Genomic DNA, 18,974 nt, shown 5'->3' on the forward strand with positions numbered 1-18,974 from the left:
CGAGAGAGGATGACACTAGGAGTTGGGACAATTTTCTGGTTTATTTCCAAATGCCATACCAACCTGAGGGGTTGGGGGTACATATTTATAGGCTGCTAGCCAGCCAAGCATATGCCAAGATGCTAGTCTAAGATGCTGTCCCAGATGTTAAAATGTTGTCCTCTAAGATATTGTCCTCTAGTTTAAGATGCTGTCTTCTAAGATGCTGTCTTCTAGTCTAAGATGTTGTCCTAAAAACAGACCATGCAGCCACAAGGACCATGTGACCAGCACAGCCCCACAAAGACCAGCCCACACATGAGACTTATCCCATCATTCTCCCCCTAAGTCTTGTGCGTCGTCCTGTGGGAAAGTTGAACCATCCCGGTCCTGGAGCAGAGCTCAAGGAACTTGATCCTCCCAAGGGGCTTGTTGAGAAGGTCCGCAAGCTGGTCCTTGGTGTTGATGTAGCTCGCCTTGATGCTCCCTTCCTCCAAACAGCCTCGGATGAAGTGGTACCTCACCCGGATGTGCTTGCTGCATTCATGGAACACAGGGTTCTTTGCCAGGGCCAGAGCGGACTTGCTGTCCACCCTGAGCTCTACCGCTCTAGTGTCTCTGCCAAGGAAATCACCGAGTAGTCGAGCGAGCCAGAGCGCCTGAGTCGAAGCGGTGGAGGCTGCTATGTACTCGGCCTCGCAGCTGGACAGGGCCACCATCTGCTGCTTGACCGACTGCCAGCTAACGAGGCACTTGCCGAGGAAGAAGAGGATCCCGCTCGTGCTCTTGCTGGTGTCAATGTCGCCGGCGTGGTCGCTGTCGCTTTACCCGACGAAGTGTGCCGCCCTAGGGCACCTAGGGTAGTAGAGGCCGTGATCGAGAGTCCCCGCAACGTAGCGGATGATCCTCTTCACAGCCTGCTGGTGCTCCGTCGTCGGTCGCTGCATGAACCGACTAACGTAGCCGACGAAGAATGCCAAGTCCGGCCGTGTGTGGGCGAGGTAGCGAAGGCTCCCCACAAGACGCCGGTACTGCGTAGCGTCCACCTCCTCCGTCGTGCTGTCGCGGCTCAGCTTCAGCCTCTCCTCCATCGGAGTGAGAGATGGGTTGCAGTCGGTGAGCCCAGCTAGCTCAACGACGCGCTTGGCGTAGGCGGTTTGTCGAAGCGTGATCCCGGAGTCATCCTGGTGCACCTCGATTCTCAGGTAGAAGGAGAGAGGCCTCAGGTCACTCATCTGGAAGGTGGCCTTCATCTCTTCCTTGAATGCCGTCACCTCCGCATCCTTGGTGCCGGTGATCACCAAGTCGTCGATGTAGACACCCACCAGCAGAGCATTTCCTCCACTGCCCCGTCGGTAGATGGCCGCCTCGTGCGGGCTTTGCTCGAAGCCCATCCCCTTTAGCGTGGAATCCAACTTGGCATTCCACGCCCTCGGTGCCTGCCGCAAGCCATAGAGGGCCTTGCGCAGGCGGAGCACCTTGCCCTCCTTGCCGAGAATCACAAATCCCGACGGCTAGTGCACGTAGACCTCCTCCTTCAAGTCGCCGTTAAGGAACGCCGACTTGACGTCCATGTGATGAACACGCCAGCCCTCCTGGGCAGCTAGCGCAAGGAGTCGCACGGACTCCATCCGTGCCACGGGAGCAAAGGCGTCGTCGAAGTCGACCCCCTCCTGCTGCACGAAACCTCGTGCCACCAAGCGAGCCTTGTGCTTGACGATGGCGCCAGCTTCATCCCTCTTCAGCTTGTACACCCACTCAAGGGTGATTGCGCGGTGACCACGAGGAAGGTCAGCAAGCTCCCAGGTGCGGTTCTTCTTGACCGCATCCATCTCCAACTGCATCGCGGCGCGCCATGCCGCGTGTCTCTCGGCCTCTACAAACGACCGAGGCTCGCCGTCGTCACACGCAAGGTGCGACTGCGCCTCCAGGTCATGAGGCACCGGTCCCGGCACCGGCTGGTCGCCGAGAAGGTTCTCCATCGTACGGTACCACCACGGCTCGCCGTCGTGGTACGCGTCGATGCACTCCTCGTCGTGAGAGAGCGGAGTAGCGAGCTCAACCGGGTTGTGCTCGACACGAGTTGGTGTTGGAGTAGACGTGCCCGAAGAGGTACCAGTCGGTGCTGGAGTGCATGGCGGTGCCGGCTGTGGTGGAGCCGGCGAAGGACTCATCGCAGCCGAGGTCCTGACTGGAGAGCGTGGTGCTGTCGGAGTAGCAGGCGCCGGGGTTGGTGGAGGCTCAGGGACTAGGGTAGACGCGCTCGCCGAAGAAGAGCTGCCTACTCCCCCAGCTCCCTCGAAGTGGACGTACTCGACAGTGAAGTCGTCGCACGTCGGAGCCGAGCCGTCGTCCACCGCCTTGTCCCACGCCCATCCTCGCCCTTCGTCGAACACAACGTCGCGCGCCGTGCGCACACGCTGTGTCTTCGGGTCAAGGATGCGGTAGGCCTTTGAGCCCTCCGCGTAGCCGATGAACACTCCCGGAGTGCTCCTATCGTCGAGCTTGCTGATGTGGCCAAGCTCCTTGGCGAACGCGAGGCAGCCGAAGACCCGCAAGTGGGAAACCGCCGGCTTGCGCCCATGCCAAGCCTCGTACGGTGTCCTGCCATCGAGCGCCTTGGTAGGCGAGCGGTTGAGGATGTAGACGGCCGCCACCACCACCTCTCCCCAGAAGACAGCCGACATCCCTCTCTGCTTGAGAAGGGCCCGAGCCATCCCCACAACCGTCTGGTTGCGCCGCTCGACGACGCCGTTCTGCTACGGGTTGTACGGCGCGGAGTAGTGGCGCTGAATGCCCTCATCAGCGCAGTACGACGAGAATTCAGTCGCCGTGAATTCGCCATCGTTGTCGGTGCGCAGCACGCGCAGCTTGCGGCCGCACTTCGCCTCCGCAGCATCCTGCGAGCGCCTGATGGCGTCCGCAGCCTCTCCCTTGCTGCCGAGGACCATCACCCACATGTAGCGGGAGAGGTCGTCGACGAGCAGCAGGAAGTAGCGTCGTCCTCCTGGTGTGGCCGGTGTCACCGAGCCACACAAGTCCCCGTGCACAAGCTCGAGCCTCTCCTTGGCTCGAAAGCTCGCCCGCTGGGGAAAGGGGAGTCGCCTCTGCTTCGTCAACACGCAGACGTCGCAGAGCTGCTCCACATGGTCGAGGCACGACAGGCCTCGCACCATCTCCGTGGCACTGAGCCGCTTCAGGGCCTCGAAGTGAAGGTGCCCGAAGCGCTCGTGCCACTGCCACGCCTCGTCATCCCGACGAGCAGCGAGACAGAGGGGTTGTGCCACCTGCACGTTAAGGATGTAGAGTCGATTTGCGCTTCTGGATACCTTGGCAAGAAGGCGACGACGGCGATCCCGAATCCTCATGACTCCATCCTCAACCACCACGCGCGAACCGTTCTCATCCAGCTATCCCAAGCTGATAATGGAGTTCCTCAACGCGGGGATGTAGTAGACTCCGGTGAGCAGCCTGTGCTCACCAGACATGGCGGTGAAGATGACGGAGCCGACGCCCTTCATCTCCACGCCGGAGGCATCCCCAAACTTGACGGAGCCTCGGACGCTAGAGTCAAGCTCGGTGAAGAACTCCCGTCGACCGGTCATGTGATGGGTGGCGCTGGTGTCAAGGCACCACCCGTCAATCTTGTTGTTGTCGGAGCCGGTGCCGAGGAGGGCGTGTGCTTTTGGCTCGTCAAGGTGGAGGAGAGCCGCTGCGGCCAGTGCCGCTGGAGGTAGCTCGATGCTTGCATGTGCCATGAACAGAGCCGGCTCCTCCTCCTGTGCGACGTGGGCCTGGCCGCGTCGTGGCTGTCGACAGTCCTTGGCCCAATGGCCAAGCTGGCCGCAGTTGCGGCAGGCGTCGTCTCGTGCCGACTTGTGCCTGCCGGCGGCGCCGCCCTGGGCGCCTCCGCGGGCATCACCCTCGGCACGTCCTCGCACCCCGGCCTAGGCGTCTCTGCGCACCTTGCGCGGCTTGCCACGCTTGCGGCCGCCTGTCGCGGGAAGAAGGCTCCCCCTTCTTCCGGTCACCTTGGCTGGCAAGCCACTGCTCCTGTGAGAAGGAGCTTCCCGCCAGTGGTGATGGGCCCCGAGAGGGACTGTGGCTCATCGCTGTCGACGACCTTGAGGTGACCTATCGCCTCCTCGATCGACATCGTGGAGAGATCCAACAGAGACTCGATCGAGCGAGCCATCTGCTTGTATTTCTCGGGGACGCAGCGGAAGAGCTTTTCAACAGCTCTCTCATCGCCGTAGGTGTCATCGCCGAACTGCACCATCTTCTGCAACAGAGTGTCGAGACGGAGAGCGAAGTCATCAACGTCCTCACCTGGCTTGAAGGCCAGGTTCTCCCACTCCTTGCGAAGTGCCTGCAGTGTGGACTTGTCGGCGCGGTCGCTGCCGATGCGTGCCGCAGCGATGGCGTCCCAAGCCTCCTTGGCAGTCCGCTTGTTGGTAAGCGAGAACTGCATCTCGGGCAGGACTGCAGCGATCAGGGCATCCAGCACCCGTTGATCTAGGTCGTAGTCGACGTCGCCGTACCGGACAGCCTCGCACATGTGCCGCACCTGGAGCTTTACCCTCATCACCGCAGCCCACTCGACGTAGTTGGTCTTGGTGAGGGTAGGCCACCCACCGCCGGGGCTGACGTCCCTGACGATAGCCTGGAGCCCGTGGTAACCACGGTACCGATCCGAGGAGAGAGCCATGCTGCCTGTGAAGGCCGCGCTCTCCATCGACCCGTCCGCCACCGTCGCCGTGCGCGCCTCCTCTAGGAGCGCCACCGCCATGCGCGCCTCCTCCAGGAGCGCCACCGGCGCGTCCGTGCTTGTCGGGGCTGCCACCGCGCTCGTGGGCATGCGCGGCTGCCCACTGCGCCACCCGTGCTCGTCCTGCCTCCCTCCCCAGCAACTCGAGGTCCGCGTCTGCGCTGTCGTCAGCAGAAACGGAGCTGCGGATGCTGCCGCGCAGGGCCTCGACCTCTGCTGCCGCCGCACGCGCTGCATCCGCCGCCGCCGCTGCTTCCGCCTCCGCTCTGGCTGCTGCCAGCTCCGCCGCTGCCAGCCTCGACGCCCTTGCCGCCGCCGCAGCGGTCTCTGCCGCCGCTCGCTCGCGTTCCTCTGCCGCGGCAAGTTCGGCCTCCTGCCGACGCCGCGTGCTCGAGGCGACCGAGCGCTGAGACTGCCCTGCGGACATGACGCGCTACCGGGGGGCTGCTGCGTGGGGAGAGGGCTGCTTCAAATGAGCTGCTACTTGTCTGCGCAGAGGGAGAGGAGTGAGCAGGAGCGGCCGGAGCTGCTGCTGCTCCTAGCTGGGGCTGTTGTGCGGCTGGGAAAGGAGATGAGCAGGAGATGCTCCGGCTACAGGATAGTACGGGTCTGATACCAGTTGTTAGTCGCTGAATTCTTACTCTTGATAGTAGTAGAATTCTTACTCTCATCAAGAGAGGATGACACTAGGAGTTGGGGCAATTTTCTGGTTTATTTTCAAATGTCATGCCAACCTGAGGGGTTGGGGTACATATTTATAGGCTGCTAGCCAGCCAAGCATATGCCAAGATGCTAGTCTAAGATGCCGTCATAGATGCTAAGATATTGTCCTCTAAGATGCTGTCCTCTAGTCTAAGATGTTGTCCTCTAGTCTAAAATGTTGTCCTAAAAACAGACCATGCAGCCACAAGGACCATGTGACCAGCACAGCCCCACAAAGACCAGCCCACACATGAGACTTATCCCATCAATTTCGCTCAACTTCTTAACACAATTTGATTAAAGCACATATCAATACAACATATCATGATTGTAACTGCTAATACCATAGTTGTAGGCTCTCTTGTTACGACATGAATACAATCCTGAATAGCTGAATCCATTTCAAAAAAGAAGAAGGAACCAACAGGGATAAGATACTTACACTTATTATCATGTCGTCCCATTTTTCCTGGTATGTGCTATCTTGCTTTAGGTCTTCAGGATCACTGATGTAAGCTTTCATCTTAGGGACCTAATACTTGCCAAAAGATGCATTTTGTAAGCTACTTTAACAGTATGATGACCGCAAATGAACTCTTTATTTTTCAGGTAAATTGTCACAAGAGTCACATAATAGGGTGCATTATACAAACAACTCAAGCACAGCACAGGGCAAGTATCAAATGAATTACCGGACACAGACAGGATTTGCAAGTTGCAATAGAGCAACTTTTTTTCGGGGATTAATAACTAAAAGAAAAAGAAACAAAACTTGAAAACATGTACTATTCATATTCAAACAATACTGGATATGTTTAGTTCTATACCTCATCTTGCCAAAACAAAGAAACGTTTCTGGGGAAAAGTGGACCCAAGTAGCACAGAACCTACAGACATAAAGCAAGATTGATTTAATTAGCCTTTAATCAGCAATTACTGGAATTACTTAAATTGAGGGTAAGAGAAGGTTACAAATACAATCAGTTGTAGCAAAAGTTCAGTTGCAATGACAAGCAAGCATGCAACAATGCCCAAGTATCTGATAGTGGAGATGTAAGAGTAAGCAAACAGCATTAGACTCCCATCAAAAGAACAAATAACACCAGGCAAACCTATCACTTAGGGCTTGGAGGCTATTCTAGCGCTTTCACAATATAACTTTTTTCCTAATAAAATAATGCCTCATCTTCCACACATAAGAAATCCAACGTAACCAAAATCATTGATAATTCCCACCTGAAGACAGAACTCAGCAATGATACAGATAAGAGATAACATGTTCATGTGTCTGGAAAAGCTAGAGTGATAGATAATATGCAGAATTGATGACGTACAAAGTCACATATAATAAGGACAAAAAAAAGGACATGCTCATGTTAGAGTATAATGCATGGATCTGGAAGGATATCTGATTGCTATGGTAGGATAGGATTAGTTTTCATCTCTATCTCTAGAACTGCTTGAGATCCGCTCAATATATAGAGTACATCGTGACTTGGATCTCAAGCAGTCCTAGAGATAGAGATGGAAACTAATCCTATCCTACCATAGCAATCGGAACCTCTGGATCCATGCCATATGCTCTAACAGCCCAAAACAGTTGTCAAGACTGTCCATTGAAATCTTATTTAAAAACATTTATTTTAAATCAGTAAGAAGACAAACCGTCAGGATCTGGGTGGCCAGTTGACCCCTAGCAAGTGGATTATGCAGAAGCACAACCAAACGAGCAAACAAATCCTGCATGATCCATGTCATCATGAGAAATAACTAGCCAACTGATGAAAAGATTTAGTAGATAAAAGACATCTGAGATCAAGCAAGCTACCTCAGGATTGGGGGTTTCGTTGGAGGCATTAAATTCAGTATATAGTGGGTTTGTATGTGACAATTTATGCCTACACAATTCAGTTATGCATTTGCAGACCTGCAGATACCTCCATGTTAATGATATCCAGAACATGAAGTATGAACTTGAATAGATGTGCAGTATTTATTCACTAGAAACATAATGCCCCTGCACAGTATTTGCAAAGAGTGTACCGAAATGCTCACCGTAGCTACTGCACCAGTATACTTCCTTGGGATTATCAACTTCAAGATGAATGGCCACAGAACAAGCTGAAAAATAGGAAAATTAAAGCGGATTGCTTATTTAGCTATGATGAAATTGACTTACAGAAATTATTTGTACACAAACTGATTTCCTGATTCGATGAGCATAATGCAAAGAGCTTTTACCTTCATCTCAGGAATGGTGATTGCTAGTAAAAGAAGACCCTTTTCGCACACAGATCTTAGTTCTGATAAGCCAGCAAGACTTACTTTCATCTGATAAATGGAAATAGAATTAGAATAAACATCATACTAAAGCAGTGGCCTTAACAAGTAAATCACACATAATCCAAAATTAAGTAAAACCTCAAATCTTTTGTCCTGGAAGTACTCGTTTCTCAGAGTGCCGAGGTCATTTAGATCGTCATCAGTTATAGCACTATGCCGCACCAGGAACTCAACTGCCAACTCAGCAGGATGTCCACTTAAATAGCAGTGTGAAGCCATAACAACAATTAGCTGCACAAAATTTAACTAATATTAAAAAGGGCAAAATTGGATGCATAAAGACAAATCAGTATTATCTATACTATTGCATGTATCAAGCATTAAGAAAGAATTTGGCCGTAATAAGAATTGCGTGATGCAACTCTGATTCATGCAAGGGAAATATGACTATCTCCACCAAAAGTTTAGGTGCAATGCATTACCTCAGCTAGCGCCATACGAATGCCCAAGCTCTGTTGCTCTAAAAGTGATTTCATGATTTCAACCAGTGGTGCTTGTTTAGTATGCCATGATTCCAACAATCTATAAAAAATAGATCATAGAAGTTGCAACAAACAGTTTTACAAGCAGACACAGAACGAGACAGAGAGAAATAGGGAACCTGGGCAATAGGTGTTTTATTGTGCTAAGCGCTCCAACAATAGATGCTTCATCTTTTGATTTGCATTTCTGTATAGCAATAGACAGTAACTAATAACAAACCTGCATAAACTATCTTGTGCAAACTTGGAATTTTCATGACGTGTGGAAAAATGACTTACAGTCAAAAGGAACATGCAAAGATCCTCGGGATATGCTAAACCAATTACCAAAAAGCAATGCTGGAGCTCATTGTATGTCTACAAGCAGATAAATCTAAGACATGAGTATCTTTATAAACAGCAGTATACAAATATTACAATGCAATGGAAGTTTACAGAAAAATTGTACAGAAACATTGCTTAAAAATAGACAGTAATAACTAATAAGGTCTCACAGAAATACTGGAGAAACACTGTCTCTTCATCATTTCCACTAAGCAAGTCTTACAATTTTTTGATTTTTTGAGACCTTCAATTGTCATTTCTACTTGTCACATCAAAATGTGGCATTATTGGGTTGAACCGATAAAAAGTAACTAGTTTGTTGATATAACGATGAAACAAGAAAAGCCACGAGTGACACAGCCACCTTCAGTCCCTTCGAAACATAATGCTCATCTTTGTTGTTATTGGCAGATACTAACGGAAGAAGCGTAACTAAGATAACAGTAAGCTCCTGCAACACAAGAAACAACAGACTGAGTGATCAAAGATCATGCTTGACATATATTTAGAATTTTATATAGTATATTCATGCTGGATATTTCATGAAGGAATACGATGCACGAGTTAGAAACATATGACAGTGACAGGACAGGGCATAAACATTTAATAAAGGCATCTTTTGTTGAGGGGTGGGGAGATTGCTAGTGTGTGATCTGATCCCATGGTCAATGTTCATAATCCAAAATCTAAAACCAAAAATAGAACTAGTTTGTAGCAATGAAAATATGCAACCTCTGCTCATTGTGACCCAGCTAATGTGAACATATCATGTTTAAACTGAATGTTCAAACTTTTAACCATGTGTATTGTATGAACAGTGCCAGTGAATTTTTAAACTGAATGTTCAAACTTTAAACCATGTGTATCATATGAACAGTGCCAGTGAAGTTCTGTAGTATGCCTCTACAATAGCAGTGCCACACAGCTTTAGCTTCTCATAGTTTCAATAAGTGAAAAAGGGAAAAGGTAAAATAGAATATATTCAAAAAGTGAAGAAACCATGTCTTAAGCATGTTCTTCATTTACCTCAAAATCAAGTAAAGGGGGGCCACTTTGAGACAACAACGATGCATTAAGAAGGTTGTGAAGACTGTGGGACGCAACAAAAGCAACTTCTTGATCTTTCTTACATCTACATGAGAAGAAATTAATATCTGGGGGGAAACTATAAAACATCTTCAATAAATATACAAAATAGATCACATACAGATCCAGCATTGTTGGTATAATCCTTGGCAGTGCTGATTTCAACTGTGACCTAGTGACCAGGCCAACCATTTCACCCAAAGCCTCCACAGAGGACGACCTCACCTGGTAATAAGAATATTAAGCATACAATCAGCAGTACTCCCTCCATCCCAAATTATAAGTCATTCCAAGAATCTTGGAGAGTCAAAGCATCTCAAGTTTGACCAAATTTATATGATAAGATAATAACATTTATGATACCAACTAAGTATCATTAGATTCTTCATTAATTATATTTTTATAGTATATCTATTTGATGTCATAAATCTTTGTAATTCTTTCTATAATTTTGATCCAACTTGAGATGCTTTGACTCTCCGAGATTCTTGGAATGATGTATAATTTGGGATGGAGGGAGTATCTAGCAGTTGATATGATCAAGCAGCATAATGTTATCATATGAAAGAAATGAATATTCTAAAAGAACAGTGCACTAAACCACTAACATTCAACGTTCCAACAAACTATAGCAATTTTAGAACAGCCTGAAGTGTACGGTATATATATTTTCTCTACTTCTAACACTCCTATCAGTTGAGACATTATATTGTTCTAAGGTGTGTGAAAAAAAACAAGTCAAAGCCAAAACTAAGACGCACCTTTAGATCACGTGAACCTGTCCATACTTTTATAAGTAATTCAAATACTGAATTCATGAAGGACCTGTCATTAAAATATTAGATAAATGCCATGCCAACTTCCATTACCTCCAAAAACAAGTTTTGAAAAACTGAAAGCTTACATAACATCGTTATCAAAAGGAAGCTCGGAGGGGGCATCTCCTAGGTACTGCCATGCAGCCTGGCACCAACACTTGAATGCTGCAAAATGGAAGAGAAAAAAATTGTAATAATTGATAAAAAAGCAAGTTTTCTAAATGTTTTGAAGTTTTCAGAAACATTAGAGGAATCACTGATGATTTCAGGAAATTCCATAGCAATACCATTCGCAAAAACAGGCCGTTGGCCATCTCGTACACTTCCTAGGATAGGTAAAACACGCAAAAGCACGTCCTTTAACCGTGGGGTGAACTGCAAAGCTTCAAAGAAACAAACACATGTTGCAAATTCAGTAGTCCAATTCAATCAGATGGAAATGAAATTATAAATGTGATTAACCTTCAGCAGACGCAAAATCTGCAAGTATCTGTAACATGGCTGGCAGAGCAGAAGTTGGTCCAGAGAAATGAAGAAATATTTCCTCCATCATCTAAAAAACGGTAGGGTGACAGATTGAAATCAGTGAAATGCTGAACTACTACTCTACTAATAAAGAGTAACTACCACACAAGAACAACCGAACAATGGAGAAAGAGATCAAGCTCGCAATTCCTCAAAGTCAGTTAAAGGTGTACCGGAGTTCTATTTTCCATGAAACAGGGAATATATGACCAATGCATGGGGAACACTTGCACATTTCTATTGAGAACGTAATCAATTTGTGGTGTTCATCCAAGACAGGAATGGGCTCTTCTTACTTAAGTAGAAAGACATCTTGTTTTATGGAACTTGGAGTGCAGACTTCAAAAGAGCTTTGATGTATACATTTAAAACCCTAACTTTAACCAGAGAATTATCAGAAGATGATCCTGAAGCAACATGGATTGTGGCTACTAGAAAGTCTTGAAGTTATAGATTAGTCCAGAGGCAACTAGAAAATCTTGGAACTAGAGCATCTTGGGACTGAAAGCTTGGGATATAACTAGAGATCTATGTTTAAATAGGAGTACTTGGAAAGCAGCTATTGAAGTGCCTGAACCGTGACTTGGGGCTCTTGGTGGGTTTCAACTCTAGCCTACCCCAACTTGCTTGGGACTGAAAGGCTATGTTGTTGTTGTTGTTGTTGTAGAGCATCTTGTTGAATTCATGTTATACTAAAATGTTTGGTATTGTTGTATAATGCAAACTACACAACCAAAATCATGTTCCGTCTATTAAAGAACCCCTCGATGAAACATCTTCCATAAAAATGAAAAGGATGGTTCCTGCTAGATTATGCATTGACGTTGAAAACAAATTGTGTATGTGCTGGATCAAAACTACAAATGGTATGCTCTTCATAACACAAATATACAACAAACACCTTCAGTTTCCTTTTACATTGCTTCTTCTCCAGTCAAGATGGCATCTGTAAAAATACTTGCACCTCCTCTAGACATCAATCTAGCCATGTGATGATACGACACTCCTAAAGTACCTTGCACTTCCCAAGACTCTATGTCATCATCAATAGATATGGACTACTTGATCTTTTTCCAACAAGTAATGCAATTTGATCGTTTTATAATCCACATTTGTCGGCAACAACTTTCCCACTACTTAGTAACAAAACCTCTTTAGTTGGTATTGAGCATATTACCACTGTGACATGTGCTCTTAAGTAAACATGCATCATATTAAATGGTATCGTTAATTTATCTAATAGCCGTCTCCACGAACAAAAGGGATAACGTTGAGAAAAGGCATACCAAGTCTGGATCATGTGAACCTATAGCAACCAGAAGACAAGCAGCTGCTCTTTGCCAATCAACATTGAATTCCTGTTCGCCAAAGAACAACAATTTAGAGTTGAAACAAAGATAGGCAGGTGAAACAAGAAAATAACATAAGTATAAACAAAGACAAAATAATGCATCATTGACATTAATGTTCGCCTAGGATAGCTCACACTACCAGTACGCAGCATTCTCTAATGCTCATAACCATTATAAGAGCAATTTTTGTATGCCTCTCAATATCGTATTGCAAACCTGAAATCCATTTTACAAATTAACTATTCAAAAACCAACAACATGTAATAACCAGCACTTGTAAAAGTAACTCCTTACGATTCAGGAAACGCCTCGATATAAAAAAATGGTAGTTACTACTATTAAAGGTCTCTTTAGCCTAGTTTTAACTTTAGGCTATTTGGCTTATAAGTTCAGAAAACTACTCAATCTGGTTATTTCTGGGGTTATTGGTTAAATGTGCACTTTGAGCATGATACAGAGAGAAACTAAATAAAGTATTAGATAAAGTACTGCACCGCATGCTATGATTAAATCTTGAAGGTTCAACCTAATTCGGATAGTTGTAAAGTTTGACATTTCAAACTATATGTCCTCGACAGAGTTGAAGTATCTAAGAGCCAAGTAAACTATAATGCACAAATCTCCTTGCTTATGAGGAGATAGGGAAATGTTTTAACTTCACATCAGCCCGTTCTTATATTCGTATCATATTGTTATAGCAGCTACTATAAGTTTCATTTTCTAATTCATCAGCCTAATGTTAATATACAAAAAAATCATAGCAGGTTATCATAAATCTAGCTTTCATTTTCCTTTTTCTTTTTCTTCCATATCTATGTGGATGATATTCCTTCCCTTCAAAAATACAAGGCGAGCATGTATTTCTAACAATTAGGCTAACTATATATGGGTTTAGTGACACAAAAGTGGTACCATTACATTTGTATTTCAATGTACATTTGTATGGTCATGATTTCGAGTTGTAAAATTGTTATATATAAGGGAGATTCGTGATTGAAGTTACATTTATATGCTAGTAACTGGATGTGATAAGCTTAGAAATCCTCATAATGTTGTGCGCAGTTGTGCAAATTGGTACCAGAATGAAAGCATTAGTCTGGGCTTGCATACATCCCTTAGTTTCCAGCTCAAAGATCATCATCTAGCATTGAGCTCAAAAACATAAGGAGAGTGGAGAGATATTGCCAGTATCAGATACCTTTGAGGTAACAATCTCAGCCGTTGCAATCTTTGCGATTTTCTGAAGGAACTCATGCTCAGCGTCAGAGTGATCGAGAGCTCTCACTGCAGAAGCCATGACGAGAAAAACCCCAGCCATGTTGCCAAACCGCTGCATTCCACAAACCAAAAATAATTCAAGCACACAGATAATCCAAAAAAAAGCGAACAAGCATTTTTCATCTCATTGGCTCATGGACGCACCCGACGTCCGCCACGGGAGACGGTGGCGCAGCAGTCGAGGATGAGCATCGGGTTCCTGCACCCAACAAGCAACGAATTTCACGGAGCCGCTTCACACGGAAGTGAAATATACTCTAACAGGAAGGATGATCGAAGGGAGCGGGCGCACGGAAGAACGGCCCCTTACAGCGGCGCGATGTCGCGGAGGGCAGCGAGCGCGGCGTCACGGGCGATCGGGGAGTCGTCGGCGAGCGAGGCGACGAGCACCTGCACGGCCTCTGGAACGGATAGAGAGCCAGTGAGGAAAAGAGGCTGGAGAGCGAGCGGAGGGGAGTGAGAAGCGATGAGACGTCACCTAGGGCGGCGGCCGACGCCGCGGCGGATGAGGAGGCCATCGTGGCGGCCGCCGCAGGGAGATCCGCGGCGACAGCAGAGAGAGAGGAGAGGAGAGAGGGAGGGAGGGAGGCGGGGGGTGCCACGGACAGCTCAGAACGGCGCGAGGCCGAGGCCGAGAGCGAGAAGGCTTGACACGATGTGAGGAGGTGGTGGGGTCATGGGGGCGGCGGCGCTGTGCTGGCGGGGCCGCGCAGCAGGAAGATGACGAGGAGAAAAGGAAGGACGCGTGGAGAAAGGAATGTCTGGTTAAACTAACCGTGGTTTGAGACTTCGTTGGGTTCGTTCTGGGTCGTCTTCTGCTCGCCTTCTTGGCTGGGCTCTCGCAGTCTAGCTCACCCCGAATTACTCCGTTTTGGTTGAATTTAGTGATTGGAAACCTTTTTTTTTTTGGACTTCAGAGTTCAGATAAGATTTGCTGACAACTTGCGTTCTGGCCATTTAGCTATTGGAAACCTAAAGTTTTATTGTCACCCATCCCGTCTCACTAACACTGTAACACAGAAACCACAATTGCGAACCATAAACAATAGCCTAGTGTGGTAAATCATCAGGTGTACAATGATGCCCCTTAAACATCATTGACAGAAAGTGTAGCTCACTCTTTAACCTCGGGAACATGTTACTTGCGTGCTTAAAGCTCACAAAATAAACTGGTCCATCTCTCATATTATATTCCTTGCATCAAATGCAACTTGATCCATAACCATAACTAAATGAAATGTACAGCCTACGCAGGAGGATTAGCGTCGTTTTACGAGATAGTGTTTCTCCAATTGCAAATGGCTGATGGAGGCAACACCGTGCCCAGATCAAAGTACCGTACAACCATCACAGAGGGCAACACTGTCATGAAACGTTCCAGTTTATACTTCCTCCTTCAGGTAACTAGTTTACTTACAAAAGATATCACTTCACATATGGAGTATTTACTGTAGTCTTCAGTGTGAGTGCAAATGCGGGCACAAATGCCAGTTCAGATACTGTAATCTTCAGTGTGATGAGTGCTCAATCAGCCATCTTCAGACCAAGACTGCTGAAGAGCTGGAACCAAAAAACAAGTGGCAATGGCTAATTTCAACAAGTTCAAGAACTGCCCTGAGTGAAGTGGATAACGTTTGGGCAGGATTGCTATACAAATGAGGGGGTGATGATAACTGAATTCAACGAATAAACTATCATGCCTAGTGGAGCCACTGGGCAGCTTCAGATTTCCCCAGTGCCAAGTGGTTTCCTTGAAGCATCACCAGAAGCCCAAGCTTGGTAGTCTTTAACAAGCTGAAACAACAAAATAGGAAATCATTTGAAAAAATATATATAAATTTAAAGACAAATATGGAAAAGTTGCTCATGAGTCACAACCATCCCTAGACTCAACGTAGTTCCATCTGGCAATTAAACATATCTTTCCCCATGTATGGCTCTTCTTTTTAGGTCATCTAGTTCATCATGTATTAGATAGCAAGCAGAACTGAAAACTGAATCATTGATTGGCCAGTAAAAATAGATAATGTGGCATGAACAAATGCTATAGGTAAAATAGAGCAACCTTGGCTTAATAGGAGTCTTTTTAAAAAAATGGAGAACTGTTCGATTTACAATAAAGAGAGGTAATTCTAGAAATATAATTTCATCTCAAATTCCTATATCAGTATTTTATCTTATAAACCAACTCATTCTTTACTGCTCTAACACAAATTCTTCTAGAGTTGTAATCCGAAAGAAACATGTACTGCAGCTTGGAAGAAAGAGTGAAGACTGAACTGAAGAAAATGTTAATAAAAAAGTAGCTATGGCACGTCAAATAAAATTAAACCAACCTGCTTTAGAAATCTTGGAAGCATGACTCTGAGTAACTGTTCAAGCACTTGCCTGCCACTTGATTCAATGGCTTCAACTGGTATTGCTCGAAATGGAAAAGGTATATCGATTGCAACCTGAAGATTATCAAAATAAGCTGATTATTGTGTTCAAATCAATGATGATTAAACTATGCAAGCTGGGAGCTTGAGAGTGCCTACCTCTATTGTAGTATCTGATGTAAGCTGTTGAATGGTCGAATCTTGCGACCTGCTGCTGCAGAAAACCCTATTCGCCATGGAAGCTGCATCCCACAGCAAATCAAGTCAAAGATATCCTGGAACCAGGGTTAAATAGTTTATTTATATATGGAAAGAAACCACTATGGATTAGATGTATTAAACTTTGCTGGATGAGCTAATATAGGTCGACTATGAAAATCTGCAATTATGCCACTAAATATTTGCCTTTCTTTGTCTATCAGAACCATACAAACTTTCCAACAAATTATTAAGTCAAAGAAGTTCGGCAAAAACTAAAAAGGAACTAAGAATAAGATTGTCAACGAGTTAGTTGACACCTATGAGGATATGCCAACGTATTATGTTTGATTTTTATCCCTTCTCAAATAAACAGAGCATAGAATCACACAAATAGCAGAAAAGGGTCCCCCATGCCTATGTGGAATGGTTTGTTTCAAAAAATGCTTATGCAGAATGGTTAAACTTTAATTTGATGGGCCCTTTGGTTAGGTGACCAAAGACTATGTCATAGTAGAATGAAGCTTTTTAAGCCAAAACAGAACGTCAATTTTATAGGACCTTACATGTTTGCTGCAGTTGGAAGAAGAGGGATATTCTTTTAAAACTCTTAAGTTTTTAGTGTATCAACCAAGTTGTGATCACAGCAGTGATGGTTGGCCATTAATAGAAACATAAATCAAAGGCTGTAAGCATCACAGCATGGGATTAGCCATTACAAGCATCAGAAATCAAAACGCATTCCGTTGCATGTGTGTGAGAAGTTTGGCAATACCACTGTGGGAATGATACTCGGCGGTTTAGCATCAACCGCTTTATGTGACATGTCAATGATAAGCATTTTCAGCTTCTTTGAGCATTGATTAGGTAATATTATGTAGAATCCATCGACTGAGCCAGTGATTAACAAGAATCAGCAATCAGGCAAGTATCTAGTGAGAACAACGAACCTTACCTGAGAATTTATCATTTTGGGCCTCCACGAGCGGTGACCCCTCCAGCTGCAAGCCAAACCAAATAACCATATCAGCGAGACACTAATCGGCTAATCGCTGCTCAGAAAATAAACAACTGCCGCCATTACTGAAGCCTGAAGTTTGTATGGCGAAAGGTACCTTGCAGGAGAGGAGGCGAATGCAACAGCCGTCGGGTTCCTCATCGACGCGGACGAGGAGGACGGGGCAGACCTCAAGCGCGAAGAAGCGGAAGCGGTACACGTAGCACCGGAAGGTGGAGTCGTCGACGCGCTCGATGCGCTCGGCGTCCAGCACCGAGTACTGGCTGGCCGGCAAGCTCATGTACTCCGCTGCAGGAGGCAAACAGACATGCATCTCAAGCGACCCCTCAACCAGCGAGCAAGTAGAGACCATGAAGTCTGGGGAGAGCTCGGGAGGGGGAAAGGCTCCGGGTACCGAGCGGGCGGGCCAGCTGCTGGACGGGGACGGACTCGGAGCGGCGGGCGACGAACCGCGCCTTGGGGGCGGACGATGACGACGAGACGGCGGATGATGACGAAGAGGAGGAGGAGGCGCGGACGACGGCGCGGCAGCGGCGGAAGGCGGCGGGGAGCGGAGGCGGCGAGCGGAGTGACGCAGCCATTGGGCGCCTGCGTGCGTAACTGTGCCGGGCGCGGCCGCGTCGGTCGCCTTGCCGGTGAGTGGCTGCGGGCGGTTGCGTGCCGTCCCCCACGAGAGGAGAGGAGGAGCGAGGGAACTGAGCTGAACCAGGAAAATGGAGGGGAATTTCTCGGTCGAGCTCGTGAAAAAATTTTCCCCTCGTTGGACGGATAACATGGAGTGGGAAGGGGATCTGGCATCATGGAGTGGACCTCGCGACTCCCAAGTACCTGGGTGGCCCCAGGGGTGCCAATGATCGTGCGGTCTATGGCTAGGCAATAAGTTTAAAGGTTTCTAAAAATTTTGGTTTCTGAAAAATAGAAGCCAAAATAATTTACCAACAAGTAAAAACCGAACATAAATAACTGAAAAAATTAGTTTGGTTTATTCCTTTTCTGGTTAAAACCAAAATTGTGAACGAACTGTGATGCTCAACCTCATCCGAGAAAATATTACTGATACAACGACAACGATACAAAGATGGTATTACTACTTGTTTAGTATTCTCTTTAGTACTCTACTATTGGACCGATTCCGAATGCCATGGTCACTTGCTGCTTGAATATGCTGCTTCAGTTTCGATGTAATCCGTAGATTCTTTACCTTTTTTAGTAACGTGGATTCCTTACTTTAAGTATGTGCTAGTGTCTAGAAGTGAAACTTGATTTAATTTGCAGAGATTTAGAAGAGTTAAGTTGTTCCTTATCTACATATTTGCTCCACTGTGAATTGATCTGAGACTTTTCTTAGCAGCTGCTAAGGTCATCCTGAAACTTGTAGCACGTACATGAGCACCCAAATAGATTCTATCAGATTTTTGTTAAAATTGTTGCAGTATTGACACTAGCTAATAGGCCTTGCTCTTGGAGTCTGTTGAGTTCTTGTACTCTTTTGTTTTTGTAGTTATATCGATTCTAGAATGAAAAGAAAAGTGGAACGAGAAGCTCATCGCTGAATATGCTTTGTAGGCACTCCTCTACTGACCCAATGGAAGGAGGAACTTGAGCTGTTGAGATCTAGTCATGTACCTGCTTTGTACAGGAAGCCATTCCCATGAAAGGTTCCGCTTCCCTCGCCCATGTACTGCTTTTTATCGTTTCTTTAGCACTACTTCTACAGTACTTT

At 46.5% G+C, this 18,974-nt stretch overlaps 2 protein-coding genes across 2 annotated transcripts in view; both read right to left on the reverse strand.

The window, feature by feature from the left end:
• LOC136535696 (protein SHOOT GRAVITROPISM 6) overlaps window positions 1–14,656 on the reverse strand; it is a 46,317-nt gene extending 31,661 nt beyond the window's left edge. Inside the window, 22 exon segments of the mRNA XM_066528069.1 lie at window positions 5,892–5,981; window positions 6,277–6,336; window positions 7,115–7,189; window positions 7,278–7,376; window positions 7,505–7,570; window positions 7,691–7,780; window positions 7,871–8,023; window positions 8,215–8,314; window positions 8,394–8,461; window positions 8,554–8,631; window positions 8,963–9,049; window positions 9,625–9,730; window positions 9,806–9,909; window positions 10,446–10,509; window positions 10,589–10,667; window positions 10,790–10,885; window positions 10,965–11,055; window positions 12,314–12,385; window positions 13,578–13,709; window positions 13,802–13,856; window positions 13,968–14,058; window positions 14,136–14,656. Coding sequence (XP_066384166.1) covers window positions 5,892–5,981; window positions 6,277–6,336; window positions 7,115–7,189; window positions 7,278–7,376; window positions 7,505–7,570; window positions 7,691–7,780; window positions 7,871–8,023; window positions 8,215–8,314; window positions 8,394–8,461; window positions 8,554–8,631; window positions 8,963–9,049; window positions 9,625–9,730; window positions 9,806–9,909; window positions 10,446–10,509; window positions 10,589–10,667; window positions 10,790–10,885; window positions 10,965–11,055; window positions 12,314–12,385; window positions 13,578–13,709; window positions 13,802–13,856; window positions 13,968–14,058; window positions 14,136–14,175 — 1,896 coding nt within the window. The 5' untranslated portion in view covers window positions 14,176–14,656.
• A 364-nt stretch (window positions 14,657–15,020) lies between these two features.
• Window positions 15,021–18,019, reverse strand: LOC136535697 (uncharacterized). The gene is made up of 6 exons (XM_066528070.1): window positions 17,646–18,019; window positions 17,349–17,539; window positions 17,189–17,234; window positions 16,195–16,277; window positions 15,994–16,110; window positions 15,021–15,451 (listed from the first exon to the last, which is right to left on the reverse strand). The coding sequence occupies exons 1-6, from the start codon at window positions 17,830–17,832 to the stop codon at window positions 15,380–15,382; spliced, it is 696 nt and encodes a 231-aa protein (XP_066384167.1). The 5' UTR covers window positions 17,833–18,019; the 3' UTR covers window positions 15,021–15,379.
• Window positions 18,020–18,974: the final 955 nt, after the last annotated feature.

Source organism: Miscanthus floridulus, chromosome 2, assembly GCF_019320115.1.
Source record: "Miscanthus floridulus cultivar M001 chromosome 2, ASM1932011v1, whole genome shotgun sequence".
NCBI classification, from domain to species: Eukaryota; Viridiplantae; Streptophyta; class Magnoliopsida; order Poales; family Poaceae; genus Miscanthus; species Miscanthus floridulus.

Excerpts from the sequence above, each read along its gene's own strand:
- LOC136535697 (XM_066528070.1), bottom strand. The coding sequence starts at position 17,832 with ATGGCTGCGTCACTCCGCTCGCCGCCTCCGCTCCCCGCCGCCTTCCGC. Across the intron at positions 17,540-17,645 it reads GCAGCTGGCCCGCCCGCTCG|CGGAGTACATGAGCTTGCCG; the intron begins GTACCCGGAGCC and ends TGCCTCCTGCAG. Across the intron at positions 16,278-17,188 it reads CCAAAATGATAAATTCTCAG|CTTCCATGGCGAATAGGGTT; the intron begins GTAAGGTTCGTT and ends TGTGGGATGCAG.